Source organism: Panicum hallii, chromosome 8, assembly GCF_002211085.1.
Source record: "Panicum hallii strain FIL2 chromosome 8, PHallii_v3.1, whole genome shotgun sequence".
NCBI lineage: Eukaryota > Viridiplantae > Streptophyta > Magnoliopsida > Poales > Poaceae > Panicum > Panicum hallii.
Genome location: NC_038049.1, coordinates 5,662,382 through 5,687,974, shown reverse-complemented (window position 1 = coordinate 5,687,974; position 25,593 = coordinate 5,662,382). Strand labels below are relative to the sequence as shown.

The 25,593-nt window shown below is 47.3% G+C and overlaps 3 protein-coding genes across 3 annotated transcripts; all 3 read right to left on the bottom strand.

Moving 5' to 3' along the window:
* Nucleotides 1-339: 339 nt before the first annotated feature.
* LOC112903522 (hemolysin A) lies at nt 340-5,390 on the bottom strand. Its single transcript, XM_025972788.1, has 9 exons — nt 5,234-5,390; nt 4,602-4,689; nt 3,909-3,988; nt 2,847-2,949; nt 2,575-2,731; nt 2,333-2,461; nt 1,429-1,515; nt 1,272-1,316; nt 340-943 (listed from the first exon to the last, which is right to left on the bottom strand). The coding sequence occupies exons 1-9, from the start codon at nt 5,259-5,261 to the stop codon at nt 767-769; spliced, it is 894 nt and encodes a 297-aa protein (XP_025828573.1). The 5' UTR covers nt 5,262-5,390; the 3' UTR covers nt 340-766.
* Nucleotides 5,391-5,913: 523 nt separating this feature from the next.
* On the bottom strand, nt 5,914-8,087 carry LOC112903133. The gene has a single exon (XM_025972350.1). It carries the CDS (start codon nt 7,994-7,996, stop codon nt 6,200-6,202), a length of 1,797 nt encoding a protein of 598 aa, XP_025828135.1. The 5' UTR covers nt 7,997-8,087; the 3' UTR covers nt 5,914-6,199.
* A 1,157-nt stretch (nt 8,088-9,244) lies between these two features.
* On the bottom strand, nt 9,245-25,593 carry LOC112902347 (la-related protein 6B-like). Its single transcript, XM_025971379.1, has 10 exons — nt 24,899-25,593; nt 21,644-21,725; nt 19,216-19,310; nt 18,951-19,022; nt 18,757-18,836; nt 18,547-18,643; nt 17,686-17,733; nt 17,543-17,611; nt 10,426-10,566; nt 9,245-9,998 (listed from the first exon to the last, which is right to left on the bottom strand). The coding sequence occupies exons 1-10, from the start codon at nt 25,277-25,279 to the stop codon at nt 9,633-9,635; spliced, it is 1,431 nt and encodes a 476-aa protein (XP_025827164.1). The 5' UTR covers nt 25,280-25,593; the 3' UTR covers nt 9,245-9,632.

Sequence of the window (25,593 nt, the reverse complement as noted above, 5' to 3'; positions counted from 1 at the left end):
TAGATTATGGATCTTACAATGCATATTAGGTTCTGGTGATGTTAAGTGAGACGCACGGTTAGTTGTGCATAACTCTGAAATTTCTGAAGACGGGCAGTGATAGACTGCTTGCTTGATGGCTCAACAGAATCCTGTAAATTTGTACCGGTTTCACAGGACCCCATGTACAACACGCTATATAAAGTGAATTTACAGATAGAGATGATGTAACAACTTAGTGCTCCTTTAAAAAAAACAACTTAGTGCTCAGTTTTGTTCATTGGTATTTTTGTTGGTTTGTTTAGGTGATCAGATATTCAGATTAGCAGAATCAGAAAGGAGTCCCATTTGCAACCAAGGGCACAGAATGCAACTAGTGCAAATTTGCTGGAGAAAGAGCATACCTTATGCAGACCCCTGAACAAATTATACACGAAAACTGCCTGAGTCAGTGTTTGGTAGGATTCTAGGATACTGGGCGGCCAATGTATATAATGTATGTCACAATCAGATGACATGCTCTACAATGAACAAAGGGCTGACCATTCTCTGCATGTTTGTTCTTACTCTCCCGAGAAACAGCAAGTGGACCCCTGAAACTTCAGAAATAAGTGCTTCAAAAGTTTGTCTCTCTAATAAGTATCTCACTGACCGTACTTGGCCTACTTTCGAACACAATCAACAAAACTTTCCAGCATGACTTCATGTAGAGCTTCCAGATGCTTAACGCTGTGTTCCGGTTGATGACATATCATCCTTGGTTACAGGTTTCAAGCTGCATTCCCTATCATGTAGCTTCGGCCTCTGCCTTTGTCTCTACTTCTGGTTGCAATTCTGATATTGGGATCCTGTGGAAGCAAGCAAGAAACTCCTTGTTCCCTTCTGCGCCCTTTATGGGAGATTCGATCCAGCCTTTATTGCAGAATCCAAAATCTTCCACGCCTGAAATTATTCTATCCAGTACCTGGAGTGAATAAATCAACATAGCATGATTCCCAGGCCATGACTCAGTGGGGAAACAATATTCAAACGAAAGCAGCAATAAAATAAAAATCAGAAATAAGGGATCCTCTCTAAGGATAATCAAAGGTTCTGATGAAAAAGGTTTTTGTTTTGTTTGGATACACACCAATTTATCATTAGATTTCAAGAAGAAAATAGGCAACCTATTGCAAGGAAGCACCATATTCATAGAGCTATTTACAGTGGAAATAATGGAAATGATGGCTTACAATGAAATGAATATGACAATACATAGGAACAAGTTCCAAAGTAAAGGAGTGGATTATTACCTCTTTATGAACCAGAGGATCTCGAACAATCCCACCACCTCCTACCTGAGAAAGATCAAAAAATATTTACTTTGGGTGACTTTATCTCTATTGCTATGAATTTAACAAGTAGCCTGAACTCCATCTACAGTGAATCACTCTTTCCATTCAACCTCACCTGTGATCTACGAGCTTCAAACTGAGGCTTGATAAGTGTTATCAACGTAGAGTCCGTCTTCATTACTTTGATAACAGCAGGCATAACCTAGATTGTACAGATAATATGAGAGCACGGAAGAAAATATGATCGTTATAACTGAAGGAATATGAATGGTAAATATAGAAAAAAATAAAAAACAAAGCAGACTTGAATAGTTACACTACATATTCGCATGGAACAAAGGCACTCCATTTTTCCTAATGCATTTTTTCCTCTACTCCTTCAGTGAAGATGATCTCACACCTAATAACATCTGAAAGCTGGTGCTTCTCATTTGTGCAGTTACTTGGGCACAAGAACTGATTTCAAGGCTCAATAACCCTTTACATCACACTAACTATACCAACAATGAGTTTTATGGACAGAACACAAGAATGTACACAAAATTTTCCAGCGCTTTAAACCATCATCGCAAGCTTGTAACTAGAAAATTGCAAAATACCAAAGAACTGTCTTTGTGTAGCATTCTTGCAAAAATAGAAAAAAAAGTGCAAATTTGCAAAAAAAAATTTACACTGCTGTTCTATGAAGCTGATCCCATGCCTAATAATTGTAGAAGTTTTGTGTGCTTGTCTGTGCAGTTGCTGAGAAGTTGATTCTAAAGCCCATTAACTCTTTATATCATGCTAACTATACCAAGAAAGTGTTACTACAAAAAGAAAGGAATTTTTTAGTGCAAAAAAAGAACTGATAACAATAGACAGAGAAAAGCAATGTGCTAGTCCAATACCTAAGGTAAAAGACATTATTCACTTTGTTAAAATATTGTGCTATATGATACAAGTTTTGTAGAAATGTTATCCAAGTGGATAACCTTCTGGCTGCTAAATATGAATAATAATACAGTGCACACCAAACATACCAAGAGAATTGAGATAAATGACAGGTCCAGTGTCACCAAGTCAACTGGTTGTGGCAATTGAGAAAGATATCTCAAATTTGTACGTTCGATCACTGAGACACGTTCATGTGTACGAATTTTTTCAGCCACCTGAATTGGAGTAAGGCACAATGAGATTTAGAGTCATAGTGCTGCAGTGAGTAGCAACTACCTGAAAACAGATAAACTGGCAGGAGCTAGATAATTTCAAAGAAGTAATGAACCTGTCCATAGCCAACATCTACACCGTAAACATGTGATGCTCCATGCTGAAGTAAACAGTCAGTAAAGCCGCCTGTGGATAATCCCGAATCAAGGGCTATCTTTCCATCACAATCAATACCAAATTCTTTGATAGCTGCCTCAAGCTTATGTCCTGCTCTGAATTTGATTTTTTTCAAAAAGAAAAAAAAGGATGATTGTAAGCTTCTGAAAGGAGTAACTTTTGTATCTTTCAAAGCACAATGATTCATAAGCCAATCAATTAGAGCATCACCTACATACATATTTCGGGATTTCAGCCTTAATTTCAATGACTGACTTGTCAGATACTTGTGTTCCAGCTTTATTCACAACTCTTCCATCCACAATGACTTTACCTACAGAAACATAAAGAAGGTCCAATAAACAAGGATAATTTATGAAGTATGGCTTTGTATACAAAGTAAGATTAAAAACGGCAAATGTCTAAGTAATTTAGAAATTACTTATACAAATTGATGCAGTAGCAGCATGAGAAACACAAACAAGCATGTGACCTATCATAGTAGGGATGTAATGCAACTTTGAAATTTAAAACAACCAAATCCACAGAACATATCTAAGCAATCTACAAACCAATAGAGATATTTGCAGGCAACAAATTTCAATACCAAATATGGACTCTTTAAGTTATAAAAAAAATGACTTGGTCAAGTACTAAGGAACAAACAGCAATGCAAGAGTACAAGAAATAATGGGTTACTTGTTTGTCTATTTTTTTCCTTGTGTTCATAACCTTACAAGACACTTTTACTAATTTGGATAGAATCTGAGATGATTGCTTCCTTTTTGGGGAGTAACATAATGATAACAAAATTGAAATAGGGGTTGTTGACCACCCATTAAGCAAATGGATGACAGGTTTTAGGTTAGGAGCAGAGTGGTGGATAACCGGAGATACTCATTTATGTCCAGTGGAACCCATAGGTTGGACACAGATGTTCAGATAATAACATTTTAGAATATAAATAGAGAAGCGACAGCAGTAAACATGCAGTGCCATGAGCCCACAAGTATGTATTTGAAAAGTGCCTAAAAATTAGCTTTCGTTGAAAAGTACACCCTTGATTAGGGTGCTAACTAATCTAATTTTGTCGATGCATGACTGGGTAATGCAGAACATTATCATAAAGCCAATTATTTCCTAAATTCAGAAAATCGTCACAGGATCACCACAAAAAGCACGTGTTAGCTTATCTGGCTAGCTCTTATAAGAAGACACTCTTAACATGTAAAATATCCAACCAATTTACGCAGAGTATCGAAATGCATAGAACTATCAAAAGGATGAACCAACCTTGAAGAATCCATGACTGGATGTATGTTCTACTATATTGTTGAAACCTTTCCAAGCACACTTCATCCAGTCGCCTTTTTCTGTGCAAGAAGAATGAAAGTGAGACACAGTATAGGCATTTAGCACTCTTTTCTTCACCCCTTATAATTGAAACTATACCATTTTTTCCCACAAACAGGAATAACTAATTTTTGATTAAGTAGCGAGTAATAAAGTCAGATTAAATAAACAATTCAACAAAAAGGTATCAAGAAACATCCAGGAGCTCACATCCCCGCATACTATGACCCTAAATAAATATCTGCAAGCTTCGATTCTAATAACTCCACTACAATGGCAAAGTGTATAGGCATTCCAAATACACTTCTGGCACAACTCTCCTAGAGAAGTAAAAGAAAAACAAAGATGATGACCCTAAAGGATGCAGAAGCCAAACACATTCCGACACAATCATAATTATATCAGTGTATATGCTTTGTGCTATGTGCCTATGTGATGGTAGAATTTGATAAATTTTATGGCCAATGACCAACTTACAAATCGACAAAGGCCCCAGCCACCACATACAGCTTCATTTTTACCAGCTTCATCAATTTGACAGCACTCATACAGTACTATGCACTTGCTTGCACACATGGGTACAAAATCAGAAAAGAGCAAGTAAATATACATTAGAATTTTTAGAACACTTACTTCTTGGGGAGCTGAATCTTTTGAGCTCTGACAGCTGTAAATGCACGGGAAGGAGGACAGCAGCTTGGCCGAATCCCAACCAGTCTAACTATGAAATTAAACAACACATGGATCGAATTAATCATATCTGCTCTGGGAAAACATAACAGCAGCAGCAGCAGCACCACCACCACCAACAACAATGGGTAGTAATAAGATACTAAAGAACCCAATCGCCCAGGTTGGTCAGGCCCGCGTTTCCAGACCCCTTACATTCAGTCAAAATTCGAACTAAATCCTATTCACCCCTAGAGAAATTCCCCTTTCGGGAAAGCCCAGTAATTTGACGGTCACAAGCAAATAAACCGAAGAGAAGAAACGGGGGAAGATGGCTTCTTTCAGGAGACAAATACATGTGAGCAGAAAAAAATGACATCTTCCAAGAAATAAGAGTGGGCGTCCCGTTTAGCAACCTACACAGCCTGTTTCCGTTGCGAATCTTCGACCTCACCCCTACAACTAGCTACGGGGAACAAGTCATCGCCGCCGCCGCCTCCAGCCTCCACATTGGAGGCTTCTGGTCTCGCGATTCATGGAACATCAAGAGGAATCGAAGAAGAGGAAGGGGAGAAGAGTAGAGGTCAAGCTCTTACGGTGGAGCCGGAGCCTGGAAGCCATCATCGCGACCCCACTCTTCGTCGTTGCTACTGTCGGCTCCCCTGAGAAGTGAACAAGGGTTTTGCGGGCGCCGAGGAGGAGATGAACCCTATCCGAGCCCGGAGCGAAACCGCTGCCCTGACAGATGGGGCCCACTTGGCAGCGGACGGCCAGCGCAATGTCCTCTTGCAAGTTGCAACAGATGGGCAGTGAATAGACTCGGAAATCTGTACCAGGACACCAGGTGATTCTTTTGGACAGTTGGAATTGTTCAGAAAGTAGTGGATGGAAGATAAAAAAATTCTAATGGACCCGTGATTGCTCTGAACTGTGGCCACTAGATTAAAATGAACCAAAGTGGTTATTCCAGAAACAAAGCTTATTGCCAGATGGCATCTCAACTTGCTGCTTCTAAAAAATTATCCCCCAGTAGGAAACCAGAGTTATAAACCGTTGCAAACTGTTATATTGAGCAAGGGAATCATCACATGCCATTGAAGTTCATTTCTTCTTCCCTGCTGCTTCACAATTTTGATTAGAAGTTAAATTCACTAAATTTCACCAGCTGCATTCTATTTAGCAGCAGAGTCAGCAACTCTCAACAGCGCAGAGTATCACAACCAACAAGCCACAGTTAACACAAATTGCGAACTGATGCTTTTGAACAGGAGTTGTTTACAAAGTTGAAAAAAAAAATAAATAGCTCTTCTATGCTCATGATGCTCTCTGAATTTTATGACCAGTGGATTAAAAGGGACCACAAGTGGTTATTCCAGAAACAATTCTATCTACCAACATGATTTACATGTAGTGCTAAAGAATGTAAAGCAAAACTTCAAATGCTGAAAAAGGTACAAGGTTGAGGCAAACACAAACGCGTGTGTTTGCGATGGTTCTAGTAGTACAATTGGTACACAACATCTGAACAGAGAAAGCCCGCTGCAGTTCAGAGTTCAGATATCTCACGACTCATACAAGTCATTCTTGTAGAAGAGAGTCCAGTCAGAATCATCGGATGAGACGAGCTCGAATCCTTCTGCTCTCATGGACTCGGCTACTGAAACCGGGTTTGGACAAGCCTTGCTGCTATCGTTGTTCAGTTCATCACCGACACAACTGAACTCAACAGAGCCAAAGCCACATGCTTCCTGTTGGTGGCCACCTCTCTGAGAATTGGTACCATCAGGCAAAGCCTCGTCGTTGTGCGAAAGCACTGGTGAATCTTCATCATCAGATATCCATTTGCAGCAATCCAAGTCGCCAACATCAAACATTCTGCTAACAAGCCCTTCTCGCCAGGAGATCCGAGTCTCTGCCATGGCCGGTTTCTTGAAACTCGTCTCCTTCCCCTTCAATTCTATGTCACGTGGAGACCTCTTAAAAAAGGACAAGTCTACTGATTCCAGAGACATTGGAGCTCCTGTGAATTGGAAGCTTAGCTCAGGCAATGGTGCAGGCAGCGCACCGCTTCCATCATAGTCATCGTCCCCGGGCCTCGGGGACAAACTCATCATCTCAAGGCATTCCAGCACTGGATCCATCATCTTCATTGGACGACTGCCTGTCATTGTCAATCCTGACCGCGTGCCATTGCTGACACTTTCAGGCCATGACTCACCGGACATTGGTGTCGGATCTGCCGCCGAACCGCTGCGGTAGCTGCTGCATAGACTCTGCTGGGCACACAAACCGCGTAATCTGGCAGAGGACTCCGACGCCCTCTTGACAATAAGCGAGAAGGGACTAATGCTATCCCCGCTGCTCGGCGTCTTCTGCACGGGGAGAAACCCCGAGGACATGTCCGAGGCCGGCGTGCCGAGGTCCAGCAGCCCGCCGAGCAGCGGCGAGCCTAACAGCCCCGCGCAGTCCGGGGAGAACCGCCAGAACGCGTCGTCCGAGGAGCACCTCGGCACGAAGATCTCGTCCTCGAGCAGGTCCACCCCGCCCCCGTCGCGCGGGGACACCAGCCAGTTCACCGACGCCTCCTCGCCGCCGCCGCATTTCGTCGAGCACGTCCCGGCCTCGGCCCCCGACGGCGAGGACAGCCAGCGGATGGACGCGCGGGACGGCTCGGCGCCGAGGTCCTCGCTGGCCGGCCCACCCTCCCCCGCGATCGCCAGGATGCCCCGCGGGCGGCACTTGCGGCGGTCCCCGACGCCCGGCAGGACGTGGTGGCCCGCCGCGAAGCACGCCGGCGTCGCGGACCCGCACGCCGCCGCCACCTCGGGCGAGATCGACGCGTGGACAGGCGGCGTCGCGTCGGCCGGCGGCGTGGCCCCGGGGCCCGCCTTCTTCTCCGGCGTCAGCGCCTCGAGCTGCTCCGGCCGCCGCCCCCTCGCCGGCCACCGCTTCGTCCCGGCGCCAGGCTCCGGCCCACGCCTACGCGGCTGTTGCTCCGGACCGCGGGTCCTCGACTCCTGGTCCGGGAGCCGGTCGGGCCTCCTGGCGGCGGGCCGGGGCTTAGGGTCGGGGCGCCTGGGGGTCCGCGGGGTGGACGCGGACCTGGACCCCGACGCGGCGGAGGAGGGGAGGAGGAAGCGGAAGCACCCGGGCCGCTCGCGCGCGGCCGAGGCGTCCCTGGAGTTGAGGTCGGAGAGCGGGCTGCGGCGGCGGGCGGAGCTCCCCGCCGCCGCCTTGGGCTTGGGCGCGGTCGCGGGGGACGGGGACCGGGACGGGGAGGGCTTCCGGTTCCGGGGCCTGGAGGCGGAGGCGGACGGCCGGGACGACGGCCGCGGGACGGCGGCGGCGTAGGAGGGCATGGCGGTGGGGTCGGGAGAAGCGGCGGCGGGTGGTCACGGGGTTGGGGTGGGTGGAGGCCGCCGCATCGGGGTTTGGACAGTGGGTGGGGAGGTAGCCGTTGGAGGATAGGAGGTGGTTTGAAAGGGGTGGGTGGTATTGAGATCTCTGCGTCAACCATGGATGGACAAGGAGCATTCGGGGGCGGATCCCCTCCTGACTGTAACGGTAATCGCGCGCCCACGGCAACGGAACTGTGGGGGAGAGTGTCGGATTCAGAAATCAGAATGCAGAGGATCCTTTGCAGATTGATTATCCAGGCTATATTAAAAGTGTTTGATTGTACTTTTTTACTTTTATGTATAGCTATTAAAGATATAATATGTTGAGAGGTGGTGTATGATATCCATCCGTTCGTAAGAAACGGTTTATCTGAAGTACCACTCGCTCCCACTGATATGCGGGCGTGACCGCACCGAGTTTGCAGGGTCTTACTAATCTTACACTATCGACAACATTTGATGAATTACATTAGAACTTTAGGATTTGCCCGTTTTTCCTTCCTTCAACTATTCTACCTGCCTAGTTTGGATCCTTTATTTCTAATAACGTCTTAATTTGTCTGCGCGGTAAATCCTTGTTTCGAATGAAGCTCATTTTCTGTTAGTTTTCCAGAGTGCTATGGCCACAATTCTTCCCTCAAATTTGTGTTTGGTGTCGAGCCATCCACTCTTTCTGCTTGCAACACCGGTCACTTTTACTTCTTCTAATTTATAAGAACACGAGCTACCGCATCATTTGAAAACTAACAAAAAAATATTCTCTTCGTTTTTAAATTATAAGTCGTTTTGAGTTTTGTAGATACATAAATTTTTACATGCATCTAGATATACATTAGGTTTATATATATATAACAAAATGTATAGATCTAAAACAAATAAAATAATCTATTATTAGAAACGGGGGGAGTAGGTTCCTAGATCAAAATTAGACGGATAGAATGAGCTAGGGATCAAAACTAGACCCGCAATGATGCTGCCTAAATTTGGTAGTGCAACTAACATACCGTTTGATTTTGGCACAGCCTCATTTTGGGTAGCTATAGAGCGTCATGGCCACGGTTTTTTCTTTAAAGATAGCATTTTCTCTTGAAATCCTTTCATCTTTTCATGCCAATAGTGTTTTCTTCCGTTGGCTTTAGTCAGGGGAGCTGCCATGCTCCGAAGATTCAATTGGGCAAGTTTCACCGTTCTTCAGTGACACCAAGAAGATAAACCCCAAATAGTATAAACAGAAATGATAGGCCTCCTGCTATCATTTATGTCACAAGACACCAACAAGACACAACCATTTTACAATGTTTAATTTCTTTTCCTCTTCTTTTAGCATGAATTCTCGCTTCTAAGTCTTACACCCAAAACTGCAGAAGGGGCAAAAAGAATAAAAATGATCTTACAATGGCCGCAAACGTACTAGTCGCAAACCAGTGCTCCGCAGGTTTTTGAAGTACACACAGCACATGCAAAAGCGTTATATGGTCCATCAATTAGAAAGCCAACCTCCAAGGACAGACTTCTAAAAGGCAAGTCTCTCACCATATCTATCAACATGGCAAACAACAATCCATGCTTCTCGTCTCCCAATTTGTGTGATCCAAATTCAAGGTTCAGGTTCAGAAGCGGACACGCTGGGCGCTGATGGTTGCAGCTTCCCTCTGCCCATGGTGAATCCGCGTGTGCCATCTGGCATGCGAGGGCCTGGAGGCTGTTTGTTAGCTGCTGAGGGTTGTTGTGGCTGCGGTTGTGCCTGCTGCTCATTCTTGACTGGGTGGGTAGATGGTGGGGTTCCAACCGGATGGGTAACGCCACGGTTGTTACCATGTTGACTGCTGCTTCGGTGCTGTTGCTGCTGATTTTGGTACTGTTGATTGTTGTTATATTGGTGGTAACCACGCCCTCGGCCTCTGCCACCACGGCCACGGCCTCTGCCACGTCCTCTTCCCATATCTCCAATGCCATCCTCAGTCCGTACAAAATCAAAATGTTATCAGGTCTGTTATCACACTAATGAAAATCCACATACAAATTAAACCTTGTACAGTGCCATACGCTGACTCTAAAGCAACCAATATGCCAAGGTATAGTGACAAGCAGGGATTAAAAAACAGCTGTAACCAGCCAGTGTAGACAGATGTGGTATTCCACATGTACAAAACTGGTAAGCAGTAATAGAGGTTCAGTTTTTTTCCTTTTCTTTTTGGCATCAGGCTTTTCAGTCCTTCGTACAAAGAATAAGTATTCTCTTTTCTGCTCAAAGATAACAGTTGAACACTAAATATTGGCATTGCACATAGTACCCATATTTCAAAATATGATGGCAAAGGCAGATGTTTTAATTATTTTTTCTCCTCCACTATTAAGAATGAATGAGACTAGAGAGTAAAAGGAAGTACCATGTGTTCTACAGCTGCATCTGACAGTAGAGGTGCTTCTTCTAAATGTTTGTCATTTTGTTGATCAGAGGTGGAGACATTCTCCTCTTCACCATAAGCATCAGCTTCATGACCACTCTTTCTCCCTTTACCTCCCTTCGTCTGTACCCCAAAGAGCAATCAACAATAAATTAGAGTTGAGACAATTGTTTTCAAATAAAAAAAAATTAAAAATTGTTGTTGACATGATTGTACCGCAATATACAAACAAGTTTAAAATTGCATAGTTAACATACACTAAACTTGACTTGATTTCAACTTCTGATAATAGTTCACAAATATTTTCCTACAGTGGGAGTTCTTTCGCGCAGTTCAGTTTTTGAAATGTGATGGATTGTGCTTAAACAATTTTGATGCATAAGCTTGTCCTGAAGAATACTTCCTCCCCTGTCCACCCTTTATCGGTGTTAGTGTATGGATTTATTTTCCTGTTTTAGTAGCTTTTATTCCTTCTTAATATAATGACAGGGAACTCTCTCCTACTTGTTTCAGAAAAATTAAAAAGCTTATATAGAAGTTCAAGTACATCAATCTAGTAAATTATATCCAGCAAAAAGTGGAGAAATGACTGTGGTCATTATTGACACTGACATGAATTCCATTCTGCCAGAAATGAACTGCATACACAAAGATCGTGACAAACAACTCCCTTTTGAATTCATTTCACTCAATGACTCAAGTATGTAAATAAAAAGTGCTCCCTAAATGCACTTTACAGTAGACCCAACTAACTATGTTGGTACGAGGATAATAAGAAATGAAATTGATGAATGAATCGATGTGGCTTTAAGCTTTATGCATCTTCCTAAGAACAAAGGAACATTGTGCTATAATGCTATGCACAGTTCTTTCAATTACAATTAACACAGTGACACAGCAAAATGTATATATCATGAACTGCGGGAGCTACTACTAAGAAGTTTATCCTATGTTGCAGATTTATTTAAAAATGTTGATTATATTTGAGTGTCATACTTTAATTTTTCATTTTAGATGGTATCTGACGGTGGTTGAGAACCGCGAGCAGGGATTCGTGGAACCCCCGTTTAGAGATTTGGCTAGGGGCTGAACACGCTGATCCCCTTGGACCGCACGTATGGTGAGCATAGAGAGATTTTTACCCGGGTTCGGACCTCCCAAAGGATAATAGCCCTACGTCCTGCTTTTTTGTATATTTTGTGGGTGTGCATGAACTAGAGAGTACACAGGAGCCGAGCTCGTTCTCTAGCTCTGGAATCTTTTTGAGCCCGAAAACCCCCCTTTCCCTGCCCCGGGTCTCCTCTTTTATAATCCAAGAGGGATCCCCATAACGGCCTGTACACGGAGAACCAATGAGGTGTTGCCTCTCCAGCTGACGTGCCCTTCATGCATGGGCCTCCTTTTTTAATGCGTACAGGTGCATGTACCTGGGCACACGCTTTCATGCGGCTCATGCATGCATGCACCGCCCTTCATGTATGCTTGCGTGTGGCCGGAGCCCCTCTCTCACCTTGGAGCCCATGCATCAAGTGGGCAAGAGAGAGAAAGGGAGATAGCTGTTTAATGCGCATGCACCCGCCCACCCCCTTACTTGCATGCATGTCTTGTCTTATCCCTGGGAATCACACCTTGGAATCTCATGCATGTGTTCTCCTTGGTCTTGTCATGTCCTATCTTGGTGCATGCATGTATGCAGGCCATCCACCTGCATGCATGTATGCAGGCCATCCACCTGCATGCATGCAAGGGGCTATTTAGTGCCGTCTTCCCTGTCGGCTGTCAGAGCGCTTCCTTCGGACCGAAGGCAGCTTCCCGTTCCCTCGAGGTCCTTTCGTAGTAGTATACCGGGGTCCTTCAAGCTTTCGGGACCTGAGAGTCAGGCGGGCCTACCCTGTGGCCCAGCCCTCGTGTGGCGGGCGAACGTCTCCACTAATCACTTGCGCTCCACTAATCACTTGCGCTGGGGATCCCGTTCCCTTGGCGCCGACAGTAGCCCGCAGCCTCATATGTGGCCCAAGGACTACGAAGGTCAGGTGTGGGGCCACTCTTCTCTTGAGGTGGACGGTGCTCGAACTGCATGGGTCCAGATTTCAAGGAGCAGCCACTTGAGATGCGGGACCTGGGGGCATCCGGGGGCATCCGTACGGCCTTTCAAGTAGCACCCACCTGAGATGCGGGACCTGGGGGCATCCATACGGCCTTGTTAGGGAGCCCGGGATAGCCTTTGGTCACGGTGCCGTGCTTAGCCACCCACCAGGGCGTTGTTCACTTGGTGAGCAGAATGATGGGTGAAAAAAAAACTTGCATGTGTTCGAGCTTTGCATGAGTCGAGGCACTAGCAGCAGGGCCGGACCATATGTGCTAAAAAGTGCTTTATTACTTCCCATTAACGTGTAGTTAATATTTGGAAGGTTCCTGCAGCGTGGCCGAGCAACATGGGCTTGGTTGTGCCCGGGTGCTTCAAGTGGCGTGGGCGAGTATGCAGCCGTCCCTTGAGGGACACCGAAGCTATGTGGGTGCTAACCCCAGGGCGCAGATAGTCAAGACCCCGGGACATCCCGAGACAATCTGAGTTACACAAACACAGGGGGACCCCGAGGGCTCGGGGTCTGCGCCGCATATGCTTAGCTCGAGCGTGTCCCCCGGGTATGGTCACTGAAGAACAAGGCTGCTCATACATGCCTGGGGAAGCTGCCAACTACGTTGTACGCGAGCGCATTGATCCATTCGCGCGCCTCGCATACTTTAGTGCGATCGGAGTCGGCTTTGCCGCCAGAGCGGGCTTTAGTGCTACTGGAGTCGGCTTAGTGCGACCGGAGTCGGCTTTGCCGCTGGAGCGGGCTTTAGTGCGACTGGAATCGACTTAGTGCGACCGTAGTCGGCTTTGCCGCCGGAGCGGGCTTTAGGGTGACTGGAGTCGGCTTTGCCGCCGGAGCAGGCTTTAGGGCGACCGAAGTCGGCTTTGCCGCTGGAGCGGGCTTTAGTGCGACCGGAGTCGGCTTTGCCACCGGAGCGGGCTTCAGTGCGACCGAAGTCGGCTTAGAGTGACCGGAGTCGGCTTTGCTGCCAAAGCGGGCTTTAGTGCGACAGGAGTCGGCTTTGCCGCCAGAGCGGGCTTTAGTGCGACTGGAGTCAGCTTTGTGCGACCGGAGTCGGCTTTGGTCTGGAATTTAGAATAGACTCTTCACTTAAACTGCAACTTACAACGTATGGTCGTTGTCATCGTGTTGCATTTCCGTTGCTTGGCATCGTCGTTGCTGACGGCCAGGCGTCGCCGTTGCCACTGTCGTCGTTGCGCAAGGTCGCGTTGCTGCACGAACTCAGAAGTTCTCGCAGGGCCGATGAGGTGAAGCCTAATCACCGAGGACATGCAACCGCGCGGCTCTGAGGACTTGGTCCAGTGCTACCCCGGGCTATCCCTGTCGTCCTCAGCTGCTCTGAACACATGGACTGAGCTTAGGCAATACAACGCTGTGCTAACAGCCGCGTGCGCAGGCATGAGCCCCTGCGAGAACAACATGGGATAGCGGTGAGCTCGCACGTACTTACATGAGTGCGTTCATGCATGCGCATGCTCACGCCAAATGATTCAAGCAAACAGGAGATGGATGATTGAGTAATTAATAAATGATTAATCACTTAGCTTCTGGACTTTGGGTCACCAGTGACATGCAACCTTGAGGACAGCTTGCGTGGTCGGCGCATCCCGTGGCCCGTCAGCTCTAGTTCAGTAGCTTGGGTTACGCCAACACTGCTGCTCGGGGGACTGAGCGTGGCCAAGAGCCTAAGCCGTAGCTCGGCTCACGGAGGCCATCGCGGCCGCCCGTAACTTGGCGTCGTTCACACACGTGTCGCCACCACTGATGCCTCGGCGTGCCAGGTGCCCTCGTCATCGACCTCGGCGTCGCCGCTACTCCGTCTTGACTCGCTTGTCGCGGTGCCGTCTGTGGCCACAGCGGCGACGTCGTTGCGCGAGGTTAAGCGCAGCCGCCAGTAACTCGAGGTCGCCACCCGGGGTAGTCGCCGGCTTGCTTGGAGTCGTTGCTGTCCGAGCCCAGTCGGCATCTCAGGGTGGCCACCGCACGTCGCCGGGCCTTTCCCGGCAGCCCGGGGCCACAGCTGGCATGGCGCTTGCTCCTCGGAGGAGGTGCGTGGTCGCGCTGGTAGGTCGACTCCAGGATGTGGCCCGCTGGGAGCCTAGGCCTCCGAGGTTCCCGGGATAACTTGCATGGTCTTTGGCAAGGAAAGCTCCCGCGAGTAGCCCTCGGGCCCGGGGTCGTGTAGGCAAAGCGGCCGCGTACGTGCTCTCAGGGCGGCCGCAGTACGTGCCCCAGGGCTCAAGGGGGGACGCGCCCGGACACCCCGAGAGCCGCGGCGTGCTAGCGCCACGTTCGGTCCTCACATGTGCTTGTGTTCCCTCCTGCTTTCATCATAACAGTCATGAAAGCTTAGCTTTTTGTCGCTTCGAGGAACAAAATGAAAGAAAGATAGATCGGAGCCTTAGTTAATTAAATGCTTAGCTTTTTGTCGCTTCGAGGAACAAAATGAAAGAAAGATAGATTAGAGCCTTAGTTAATTAAATGCTTAGCTTTTTGTCGTGTGTGCCGGTAACGCGCGAGTAGCTTGCACGCTCGCCGCACTCTCGGATTCGGCGACCCAAGGTCACGTCAACCCGACTTCTCTGAGAAGCTGCTCGAGGCCAGAACCCTGGTACGCAGCACCGTCTGAGGATATTGCCATCACCATGTGGCGCTCGGCGTCATCTGTGCGCTGCCGTCATCGCATCCATCGCGACGTCGCCGCCCGCGGTCCTGGCACCATCCTCGTGGCATGGGGTCACCGCCGTGTAAATCCCAAGATAGCGTCCCGAGGGAGCTCAGGGAGCCACGCAGGAGATCGCAAGGGGGGCAGCCCTCGAGCTCTCGCGAGCGGGCCAAGCACGCTAGCTAGCAGCGTCCAAGCATACGTCGCTTCCACCAGAGCACACACGAGCAGCCCAGCACACGGTAGCCCGGAGCAATACGCGGTCGTGCAGCCAACTCAGCCTGCAAAAGACGACAGGGAGAAAAAAAAGGCACGATACATGCAGCGAGCGTGTATGCACTCTTGCAGTGAGCACTCAAAGAGTGCCTAACATTAGCTTCGCCAGGCGGTAGCATTGGCAGCTATGCTAGTACAACATGTTTTTGAATGATACGGAGCACTAACTGCTACTTCAGCTTGCATTAAAGCATATTTTCACACAGGTTATCTAAATAACATTCGCATGAGCATTTCATGAATCGGATATGAGATGGTGAATCTGTGTTGGTGCGGAGGCCTCGTGACCCTGTAGGCTTACTTGTGGGTCGGATGCTCGTCCGGCCTGAGGCCTTTGGTCGCTTCGCCGGGATGCGGCGCAGCAAAGGTCACCGGAGATGCTAGGAAGGAAGAAACAACGCCACAGCCCCCTACATGGCGCGCCAGCTGGCGGTGGGTGAGTACCGCAAGCAGGGATTCATAGGAACCCCCGTTTAGAGATTCGGCCAAGGGTGTAACATGCAATAGGGTTCGGACTGTGCGACGATCAGGGGACAAGAAGGTTTAGACAGGTTCGGGCCGCTGTGAGTGTAACAACCTACGTCTTGTGTAGAACTGGTAATGGTCTTCAATTGAGTCTCATTCCCCCCTTACACATTGCCCATCTATTCTATTTATAGCCTTCCCCGTGGGCCTCGGGGAGAGGCGTACCGCCTTGAGTGTGAATGCGGCGCCTTATGAGGGGCGCCGACCTGCAAGTGGCGCCCGCCCGCCAGACAAGGCCTTGCGTCGTGGGTTAGGACTGTCGTTGCCCAGGGTCCTCCTCGAGGGACCCCGGGATACCCTGAGGTCTCTCCCGGGCCCTATGCATCGCTCGGGGCTGCAAGTGGCGCCCACCCACCAGACGGGGCCCTGCGTCGTGGGCTAGGATTGTCGGGGCCCGGGATCCTCCTCAAGAGACCCCGGGATGCCCCAAGGTCCCTCCCGGGCTCTGTGCATCGCCCGGGCGCATTAAATGTGCCGACAGGCGAATCCCTTCCCCACGAAGGGACCGCCATGTCCCGAGGAGGCGCTTGGCCTCCTGCGGTCTTAGGTCCTCTAGAAGGTGCCTAAGTTTGGCCCATTACTGCTAATGGGCCAGGAGGGCCTTTCGGCCAATTTACCTTTGGTTTGTCCATGGCTAGGAGGACCCCCGTTCCTGTGGCGCTGACAGTATCCAAATAAAATATATAACATTAAGTTTTCAAATGTGTAATTTCAGAAGTAAATCTACAAAAACTTGATCAGTTTTTTTCAAATGATTATGACGAAATTCCATTCCTTTGAAGAAATTTGTAAATCTCAAACTAAAATTCGATTGGATTTTGAATGTCAAATGCTTATAATGAAACTTCATTCATTTGGAGGAATTTGGAAGTTGTCACCTCACAATAAATTCTATATGATTTTATAATTGGTAAGAATATTCAACATTAAAACTCAACTATCTGAATAGAGTTCATAAGTTTCAACACTTCGATATAAAATATTTATTATTCATGCCAGTGCAAATAAATAGTTTCCAAAAAAATATAAAATCAATATAGTTGATAATAGTCACAAGAAGCAATGGTTTTCAAATACGATTATCGGGAAATTAATCTAAGTTGACATGACTCCTAAGCATAAAGTATGCTGATTAAGGTATTAAACAAGTCAAAAGATTGCTTATAGTTGCATGTGACCACGACATACAAAATCACTGGTAAACTATAGCACATAAGTTCAAGAGAACATTTTCCCTATGAGTTTGGTCCTACCTTTGGCTTGAAGTTCTTGAGTGGTTTCTATTGCAGTAAAATGCAGATTCAAAAGCAACCTGTTTCTGGAAGCATCTAAGGCTTCGAAACTGCTCTACTGCTATGTGTAGCATTGGCTACATAGAAAAAGGAAAACCCCTCCTACATATGCTACTTTTGTAATATGCCATCTTGAGGTACTAGTGCAAGCTCCTACTGTCTTGATGTATGTATATGTATTTGAACACCAATGCAACACCAAACCATCTAATGATCAGTTGGTAAAGTGAACAGATAGTTACCATGCAAGTGCTCAACAACCGTACTCTGAGCCCACTTCTCCAGTTCCTCTCATCATTAAGTTCCGCAATCTGTACCCACGAAGCAATATAAGATAATGCATGTAAGAGACAAATGTACTAAAAAATGAGATAAATATGCATACCGCTCTTGCAGCATCTTCCATAGTATCATACTCAACAAAAGCATGCAGCTGCCATCAAGGGGAAAAAATATTATTTTGGCAGGACATAAATTAGCAAAAGGCGCATCTCCGTATGACAAGACTGATGAAGAGTGAGATAAGAAATTAGCAAAAGGTGCATCTATCCCTTGTCAGAAGTAATCCTGACACTTCAGTAACATTGAGAAAATGATGGGAATGTATATTTCCTAAGGAAGCCAAATGGAAGTTTCATCATAATTTTCCAGGTTTTGCATTTTTTTGGGTTTGTTTGGTACAGTGGTTCTCTATTCCGCGTAATACAATGACAGGCATCTCTTCTCCCAGTTCGAGAAATAAGAAATAACACCAGAATCTATTATACTGATGAAGCAATACAGCACACAAACTAAGATTTCATTTATGTTCCCATTTCTGATAGGTGTTGTCACATGTAAGAATGGGAGCTTTGTTTCCAAATTTCTGACAGCTTGCTTAAACTATGAAAACCATAAAGAAAAGGTTTGAGTCAAATGCAAGGGCAAGTTGTAGTGGAGCTACACCATTAAGGCATTCTAAAATCCCATTAAGATATTCAATATACATAGAAACATTACCACTGTCTTTCCACTTTCCTAGGATGCAGGATTCAGGGAAGATTCAATGCACAGAGTAGTTATTTACTAATAGCACTACAATTCAGTTCTTAATAAGTATCCAAAACAGGAAGAGCAATTATTTTGTTGGCAAAAACCACATCTGGCTTCAATTCAATGGACACCATCAGGAAAACTTATTTACAGTAAGTAACAGAATTCAATTTCTCAATTTCCAATAAAAAGACTCTACAGAAAAGGTAATTACCTTGTTGGCAAAAAGCATATCTAGCTTGGCAGATCTGTTAGTAGCTGGACCAGTTCCATTCGGGGTCTGAGGGTAGCAAGTCCTAATTGTCCTCACACTTGAACATGGCGAAACATAAATAAAGAAATTAGAAATGAACAATATGGTTCTTCCAGTTTTCACGACTGGAACGTAAGCGGCGCATTTACATAGACCTAAACTAATGTTTACCTGCCAACTGTTGAAAAGAGCCTCATTAGATTCTGGTAACAATGATCATCTGGAAGATTTTCTGCAACAACAATTCGGGCCTACAACACAGAAGAGGTGTTCCTTATCTCACAGTCTACCATAGATTTTATATCTAGAGAATACAATAGAATTAATGTGGTAGTGCCATTCAGTGTACATGAGCTTCTAATCACCTGAAGTTCTTCTAAATCTGATTCTGTAAATGGCTGCTCGCGTTTTACTCTTGTTCCATCGTCGCTGACGACCTGAATGTATGTCCAAATAATTAAAAATATTGTTGTGGTTATAATTAAGCATCAATTAAAAAGGAAACATAAGCAACAGAGAGTGTATGATGTCATTAATCAGCCTACGACCAATGAAGTATTCAGCGATCTAAGAAACTTCAGAACAATGTCTATGCTATATTACTATAAATTGGACTATCATCGAACTCACAAGTTTTGATGAAGTCCGAAGAGCAGAAGCAAGCATGGAATTACTTTGAACCAAAGCCTTGATTTTCTTAAAGCCAGCAACAACTGATATTGGCACTGCATTGAGTGAGAAAGCAAGTCAGTATTTTAGATAAAAACCTTCTGTCCATATTCACTTGGAAGATTACTTTGACTCTCACCATCACCTTAAAGTAGCAAGATCTCAAACATGACTTGGTTTCTAATAATGGAAAGAAAGCTATATATTTTAAGTAGCAAACATTTTCTTTTAAAAAAAAAGTAAATCCAAAAACAGGTATCGATTTTGTAGAATAATAGAATTGGTGTATAATGGATGGATTGTATTAGCCTGAGCCTTAGGGCTGAATATATAGTACATGACTTGGAGGGCAAGGAGCCTCTCCTACAGATATGGTAGGATACGGATACAATCCTAGTCTACCTAATATAGAGATATCCCTAATATACTTAACATCCCCCCGCAGTCACAGCAGGAGCATCGCAGACGGTGAGACTGGAGAGAAGTCGGCGAGCTGACATCCCCCAACAGTCACAATGGTCAGTGCGTTGTAGATGTTGTGGCTGGAGTGGAAACCCACAAGGTTGCTCAAGCAGACAGTAGCCCTTTGTGCCAATGGTCGAGGTAGACCGAGCGTGAGGGCGAATAGCCGTAGTCGAAGATATCATGCGTACGACGGCCGTGGAGGATGCCGAAGTCAAGGTAGCCGCATATGAAGTCGCGGGCGCACGAGGGGCGCCAAAGATGGTGGCGCAAAAGAGAAGGCAGTGTAGACGAAGACGGTGACGCATCAAGGCAGTCGTCGGGGAGGAAGATCGACGCCGAGGACGAGGTCAAGGCCGCCGTGGCGACGCGTGCACCAGGTTTGCCAGACCCAAGAATGCATCGAGGATGAAGGCACGCACCGATGTTGCCAATATCGGACGTGTAAGGTAGAGGGCACAACCAGACCGCCATTGTCTGAGGGACCAGGAGAGAAGGCCTCCACGGCGGTCACAGGCGCAGAAGAACGACGGGGTAGAAGATGTCGATGCAGCCTACATGCCGGAGTAGACAAAGTAGTCGGGGAAGAGTCGGCGATGCTGGCGATGAGGTTGTGCTAGACGAAACGAGTCGGAGAGGGGAGAAGGGCCGGACGATCCGAGGGTAGCGGCGGAAGTGCTCGAAGAAGACGGCGTAGAACTCGAATAGCTTAACGAAGACCATGCGCACAGGGCACAGCGACTCGTAGTCGACGATGAGGTCGTGGATGTGGTCGGCGGCGATGGAGATGCAACGGCGGAGGAGACCACGGGTGGCGCTGCTGCTCCCCGAAGAGGTGACGCAGCGGCAGCCCTCCATGCTCAGGGAACAGATGCGCACGACGAGGACGGACATCACGGGAGCTAGGTGGATCACGCACGTCCGCTGATCAAACCAAGTGTGCGTGAGGCGAGGCGACGATGGGCGAAGTCGGTGGAGGCATCCCGATCAGTGGAGACGACGATGAGCTGGCGAAGATCGACGTGTGGACGAAGCGGCGAGGTGGGCGGTGCAAACGGGCGTCCCCTAGGGCACCGTCCATCTTGCGATGCCACACAATCGTAGACGAGGAAGAAGCTGGTGAAGTCGACGCCGGCGTCGAAGTAGAGGCGTGAGGTCGACAAGCGATGGGCGACACAATCCCGATCTCTGATCGGGCGAAGAAAATATACAACAGCGGCAGAACGTAAACCCATGTGCAGACCCTGTGCTCGTAGCCTTCTTGTTCTTCATCGATGCACTGGGTGGATTAACTCCCAATCTTCTCTCTCATATAGCACGAACGGATCGAGCAGAGAGGGAGAGAAAATAGAAGATGAGCCCGTCCGGCAGTGCGGCCCGGCAAGCAGATGCTACCGGGGCTGCGCCAGCACGGCCACCGGGCAGGGCATAGATTGGAGAAGCTCAGACACGGTGGAGCCCGACAAGAGCCACGATGGAGCCTGACGAGGACCCCAACGAAGTGGAGACACACGTAGACGGCAACACGGCTCCACGGAGAAGATGAACTGCTCTGCTTCACGACGCAAGACGAGGAGAAAATGATGCGTACGATGCGATGCGCTGCCCCCGGTGGAGATTGATCTCCCTGGGGGAGGCACAAGGGTAGCGGAAGCTTTGGTTTAGGAACGAAACCCTAAACTCGTGATACCATGTAGGGGATAGAATTGGTGTATAATGGATGGATTGTATTAGCCTGAGCCTTAGGGCTGAATATATAGAGGTACATGACTTGGAGGGCAAGGAGCCTCTCCTACAGATATGGTAGGATACGCATACAATCCTAGTCTACCTAATATAGAGATATCCCTAATATACTCTTAACAGATTTGACACTACATATTCCACATTTCAACGAAATAGCTTCAGAAGCAAGCATATGACTCACCATATCCTTCAGGGTCCTTTGAAATAAACCTCATCAAATGTTCAGTAGTGGCCAGATTTATATCACTGAAATAATACTCCACCTACAAGGTCACAATTCATGAATTTAGAAAATATGTCATTGACTGGATTTTCTAGATCACTAGCAGCCACAAGGCTCTAGATCTCGGATCAAACAAATTAAAAATCAGCACTCTCTGAACTTGAACAGAAAAAGAAGCACTGACAGACTGAAACTGGAGAGCACCAATGACTGAACAAGCAAAAGAACACCAACTTCAACTTAGTTAGAGTCAACTAATTACACACTAAGAACCTATTTAATTGACATGATCGTAGCCAAGAAATTCCCAATATCATTACATTGCATTTCATAAAACAATCATTTGCTAAAGTAAGGATGCCAACAACTTTCTCTTTTCAATTTAAGCGGACAAGATGACTGCTAGAATGTTTTTTACAGCAGAATTAGTGCATTACAAGAGCAGATTGCTTATGAGAAATGCTACGGCAAAAAAGATGGGAGTACTATATGGCACAAAATGGGGCCTTGAACCAAATTGAGCAAAGCAGCAGCATCCGAAAAGTCAATAATAATCTATCACCTGGAGCATAGAGTAGTCACACATCACAAACAATCAGTACTCCTATATGTTCAGAATTTGAACTTAATTGAAGACCAACACCATATCCAGCTCTCACTCTCTCAGCAGCATGGGATGCATTAGGTTCTAATGGGAGTAAATGCCACAACTACAGAGCATACTCTAAAACATGGATGTCAACTTGTTTTGCCACTATCATACTTCTAAAGGAATAAAAATATCTATCCTCTGGATGTCACAGGCCTGGGCTGCATGAACTGGCAGGTCATGGCCCGGCTCAGCCAACCTGACCGCCCAAGAAGGCGCGCGAGTGCCCTTTCCTTTTTTTCCGTCAGAACAGCCCTGCTGAATCTTGTGTTAGTTCCAGAAAGCTGAAATTGTTAGCAATTTAAAGTTAGGGAAGTCGAGATTATTTAGAAAAGGGTGGGTCCAATCTATAAGTATTCCATCTATTAGTTACTTGGGAGCCAAGTTGGGTCTTGCTATATAGTAACAGGTGATGCACCCCTTTTGGATCAAGCAAGAAAAAGACACAAGAGGTTGCATGTCATCTGATGCTACTTTCCTTCCCGTTCTGTCGCCCCCTTTGCCTCTATTCCCTAGCACTACCACCTCCCATCCTTGTGCACACAATCACCACCCACCATTGCTGGTGACAAGGGTCCCCGGCAGCAACTTCCACTTCCTCACCCATTCACCACATTTAGCTACAGTCTTGGTCACACGCCGCCCAACAATTATTAGGGAACCACGACATTTTTTCGTCCATCATTATTACTCAACAGAAGGATGTTATCCAAGTGCTTAACCCATCAAAATGTAATACATCCTTATACAGATAATTAAATTTGAGAAGTTACATTGCTTGCAGATACATTCCATTGGGAGCGATGCAATCCTTCTTAAATAAACACTTGTACAGCACCAAAGACTAAAAAGCTCCGACAGTTATCTTGCTACAGCTAAGAGTAGACAGCTCGACCATAGCAATATTCGCCTTCTCATTCAATTAACAAGTTAGATTGTTAGCAGCTCAATTCCACCTCAATTAAATAGCATGTGCACCACGCAGCTCATACACAACCATTACAACAAGCCTACAACTAAGAGCATGCAGCTCAATCTGGACAATGCTTGCCTTTTTATGTTTCAACCAAATGCACCAAGAGTGGCCTAACAGTTCCGGCATCCCAGAGGCTAGAAGATGTAGCAAATTTCATTACTAATGCGATTACGCATATGGAACTGGGCAGAACATCAAGCAACAGGGAGGAGAAGAGCATCTAAAGTGGGCTAAAGAGAATAGCTTCTATAAGACTAGAAAAATCCCAAATTAAGCAAGTTCCATTCCTGATCTAGATCTAGTGATCCAATTGGGCCTATCGAAAATTTGAATTTAATAGCTCATATACACCATATCCACCTCTCAGCAGCATGGGATGCATTAGGTTCTAATGGGAAGTAGATACCACAATTGCAAGAGCATACTCTAAAACATGGATGTCAACTTGCTTTGTCACTAACATGCTTTTAAAGGAATAAAGAAAAACCCGCTGGATGTCACAGGCCTGGGCTACATGGGGCTGGCAGGCCATGGGACGGTTCAGCCCAGCTGACCCAGAGGCGCCACCCAGCAACATAAGGATAGCTGCCCCCACCAGAAGGGCCATGAGTGTCATTTCCTTTTTTTTTCCCATCAAGTCAGCCCAGCCGACAGGTTGAGTTGGTTTCATTAGGAAAGTTAAGATTCATATAGCAATTTAAAGTTTTTTCGACGAACTATAGCAATTTAAAGTCAGGAAAGTCGAGATTGTTTAGGAAAGGGCTGGTCCAATCTATAAGGATTCCATCTATTTGTTACTTGGGAATCAAGTTGCTTCTCTCAATCTAATGTAAGATGGTGCACCCATTTTCGATCAAGCCAAAAAGAAAAATACAAAAGAGGGTCAATCTCATCTGATGCTACTTTCGTCCCTTTCCATCGCCCCCTTTGCCTCTAGGATCTAGCACAACAACCTTCCTTCCCTGTGCTCACCACCCACATTGCCGTTGACAACGAGTCGCTGGCAACTTCTTCCACCACCTCACCCGTTCACCACATTCAGCTACAGTCTTCAGCACATCCCGGCCACCACTATAACCCCTGAACCTGGACCTTCAAGAATCAATCCATTACCAAATATTAGGGAACCACACCAATTTTTCCTCCATTGTTGCTACTCACAGGAAGGATCAGTTATCCGTTACCTAACTGCTTAGCGCACGCAATATTCTCCTTCTCAATCAATTGACAAGTTAGATTAGTAGCAGCTCCGTTCAACCTCAATTAAACAACACGTGCACTTTGAAGCTCGTACACAACCGTTGCTAAAAGCCTACAACTGAGAGCATGCAGCTCAATCTGAGCAATGCTGGCCTTTTTATTGAACCCAAATGCATCTAGAGTTTCCCGCATCTCTGAACTAGAAGATGTAGCAAATCAATTCCCGGTGTAATTGAGCCCATGGAACCGGAGCGACAGCGAGGAACATCTAAAGCGGGTTAAACAGCATCCAGCTTCTGTGAGATTACAAAAAAAAAATCGCATATTGAGCAAATTCCGTTCCTGATCTAGCGACAGAGAGGAACTACGGAGAAGAGCATCCACCCACCTGCTTCCTGATCTTGTGCACCGGGTCGTCGAAGCTCCCGTCCCTCGCCGGTAGCTCGGGCTCGGCCTCCTGCTCCGCCGCGGCGGGGCCGGGGGCACCGAACCTGGCACCGGGGGCGCCGGCGGCAACCGCCGCGTAGTACTCGAACGGCGGCGGCGGCGGGGGCGGGGGACCCGCGACGAAGAACGCCGCAGGGGGAGGCGGCGGGAACAGGCGCACCACCGTCTGCGGCGGCGGCGGCGGGGGTGGGGTCCCGGCTGCGGCGCGCGGCACGAACTCCGGCGCCTGCGCGTTGAGGCGGCTGGCGGAGCCGCTCCGCGGGAGGCCCCCCGCCGCCCGCTCCTCCGCCTCCGGCGCCGGCCCCGAACCCGCGGGCACCATCGTGGGGTTAGGGTTTCCGCGCCGGCAACGAAGCAGCAGCTGCAGCGGCGGCGGTAGCTAGGAGCAAGCAGCGAGCGATAGATAGATAGATAGATACAGCGAGCAGGGTGGGTCAGCTGGTTAGGGTAGCGGCGCGGCGGAGAAAGGGTGGGTTTCTCGAAGATCGCGGGCGCCGGCGAGGCCGGGGATTTATAGGCGCGGCGCGGGCTCCTTTTCGCTTCAGCTTCACCGGGGGGATCGGGCTTGGTCGGCGCCGCGGCGCTCCGCCTCCTCCGATCGGAGCGGGGAGAGGGGCTGGACGGTCCGAAGGCCGC

Excerpts from the sequence above, each read along its gene's own strand:
- LOC112903522 (XM_025972788.1), bottom strand. The coding sequence starts at position 5,261 with ATGATGGCTTCCAGGCTCCGGCTCCACC. Across the intron at positions 4,690-5,233 it reads TTCCAGGCTCCGGCTCCACC|TTAGACTGGTTGGGATTCGG; the intron begins GTAAGAGCTTGA and ends TTAATTTCATAG. Across the intron at positions 2,462-2,574 it reads TAGATGTTGGCTATGGACAG|GTGGCTGAAAAAATTCGTAC; the intron begins GTTCATTACTTC and ends ACTCCAATTCAG.
- LOC112903133 (XM_025972350.1), bottom strand. The coding sequence starts at position 7,996 with ATGCCCTCCTACGCCGCCGCCGTCCCGCGGCCGTCGTCCCGGCCGTCC.
- LOC112902347 (XM_025971379.1), bottom strand. The coding sequence starts at position 25,279 with ATGGTGCCCGCGGGTTCGGGGCCGGCGCCGGAGGCGGAGGAGCGGGCG. Across the intron at positions 19,311-21,643 it reads AAAGGACCCTGAAGGATATG|TGCCAATATCAGTTGTTGCT; the intron begins GTGAGTCATATG and ends CACTCAATGCAG. Across the intron at positions 17,734-18,546 it reads ATATGCTTTTTGCCAACAAG|CTGCATGCTTTTGTTGAGTA; the intron begins GTAATTACCTTT and ends CCTTGATGGCAG.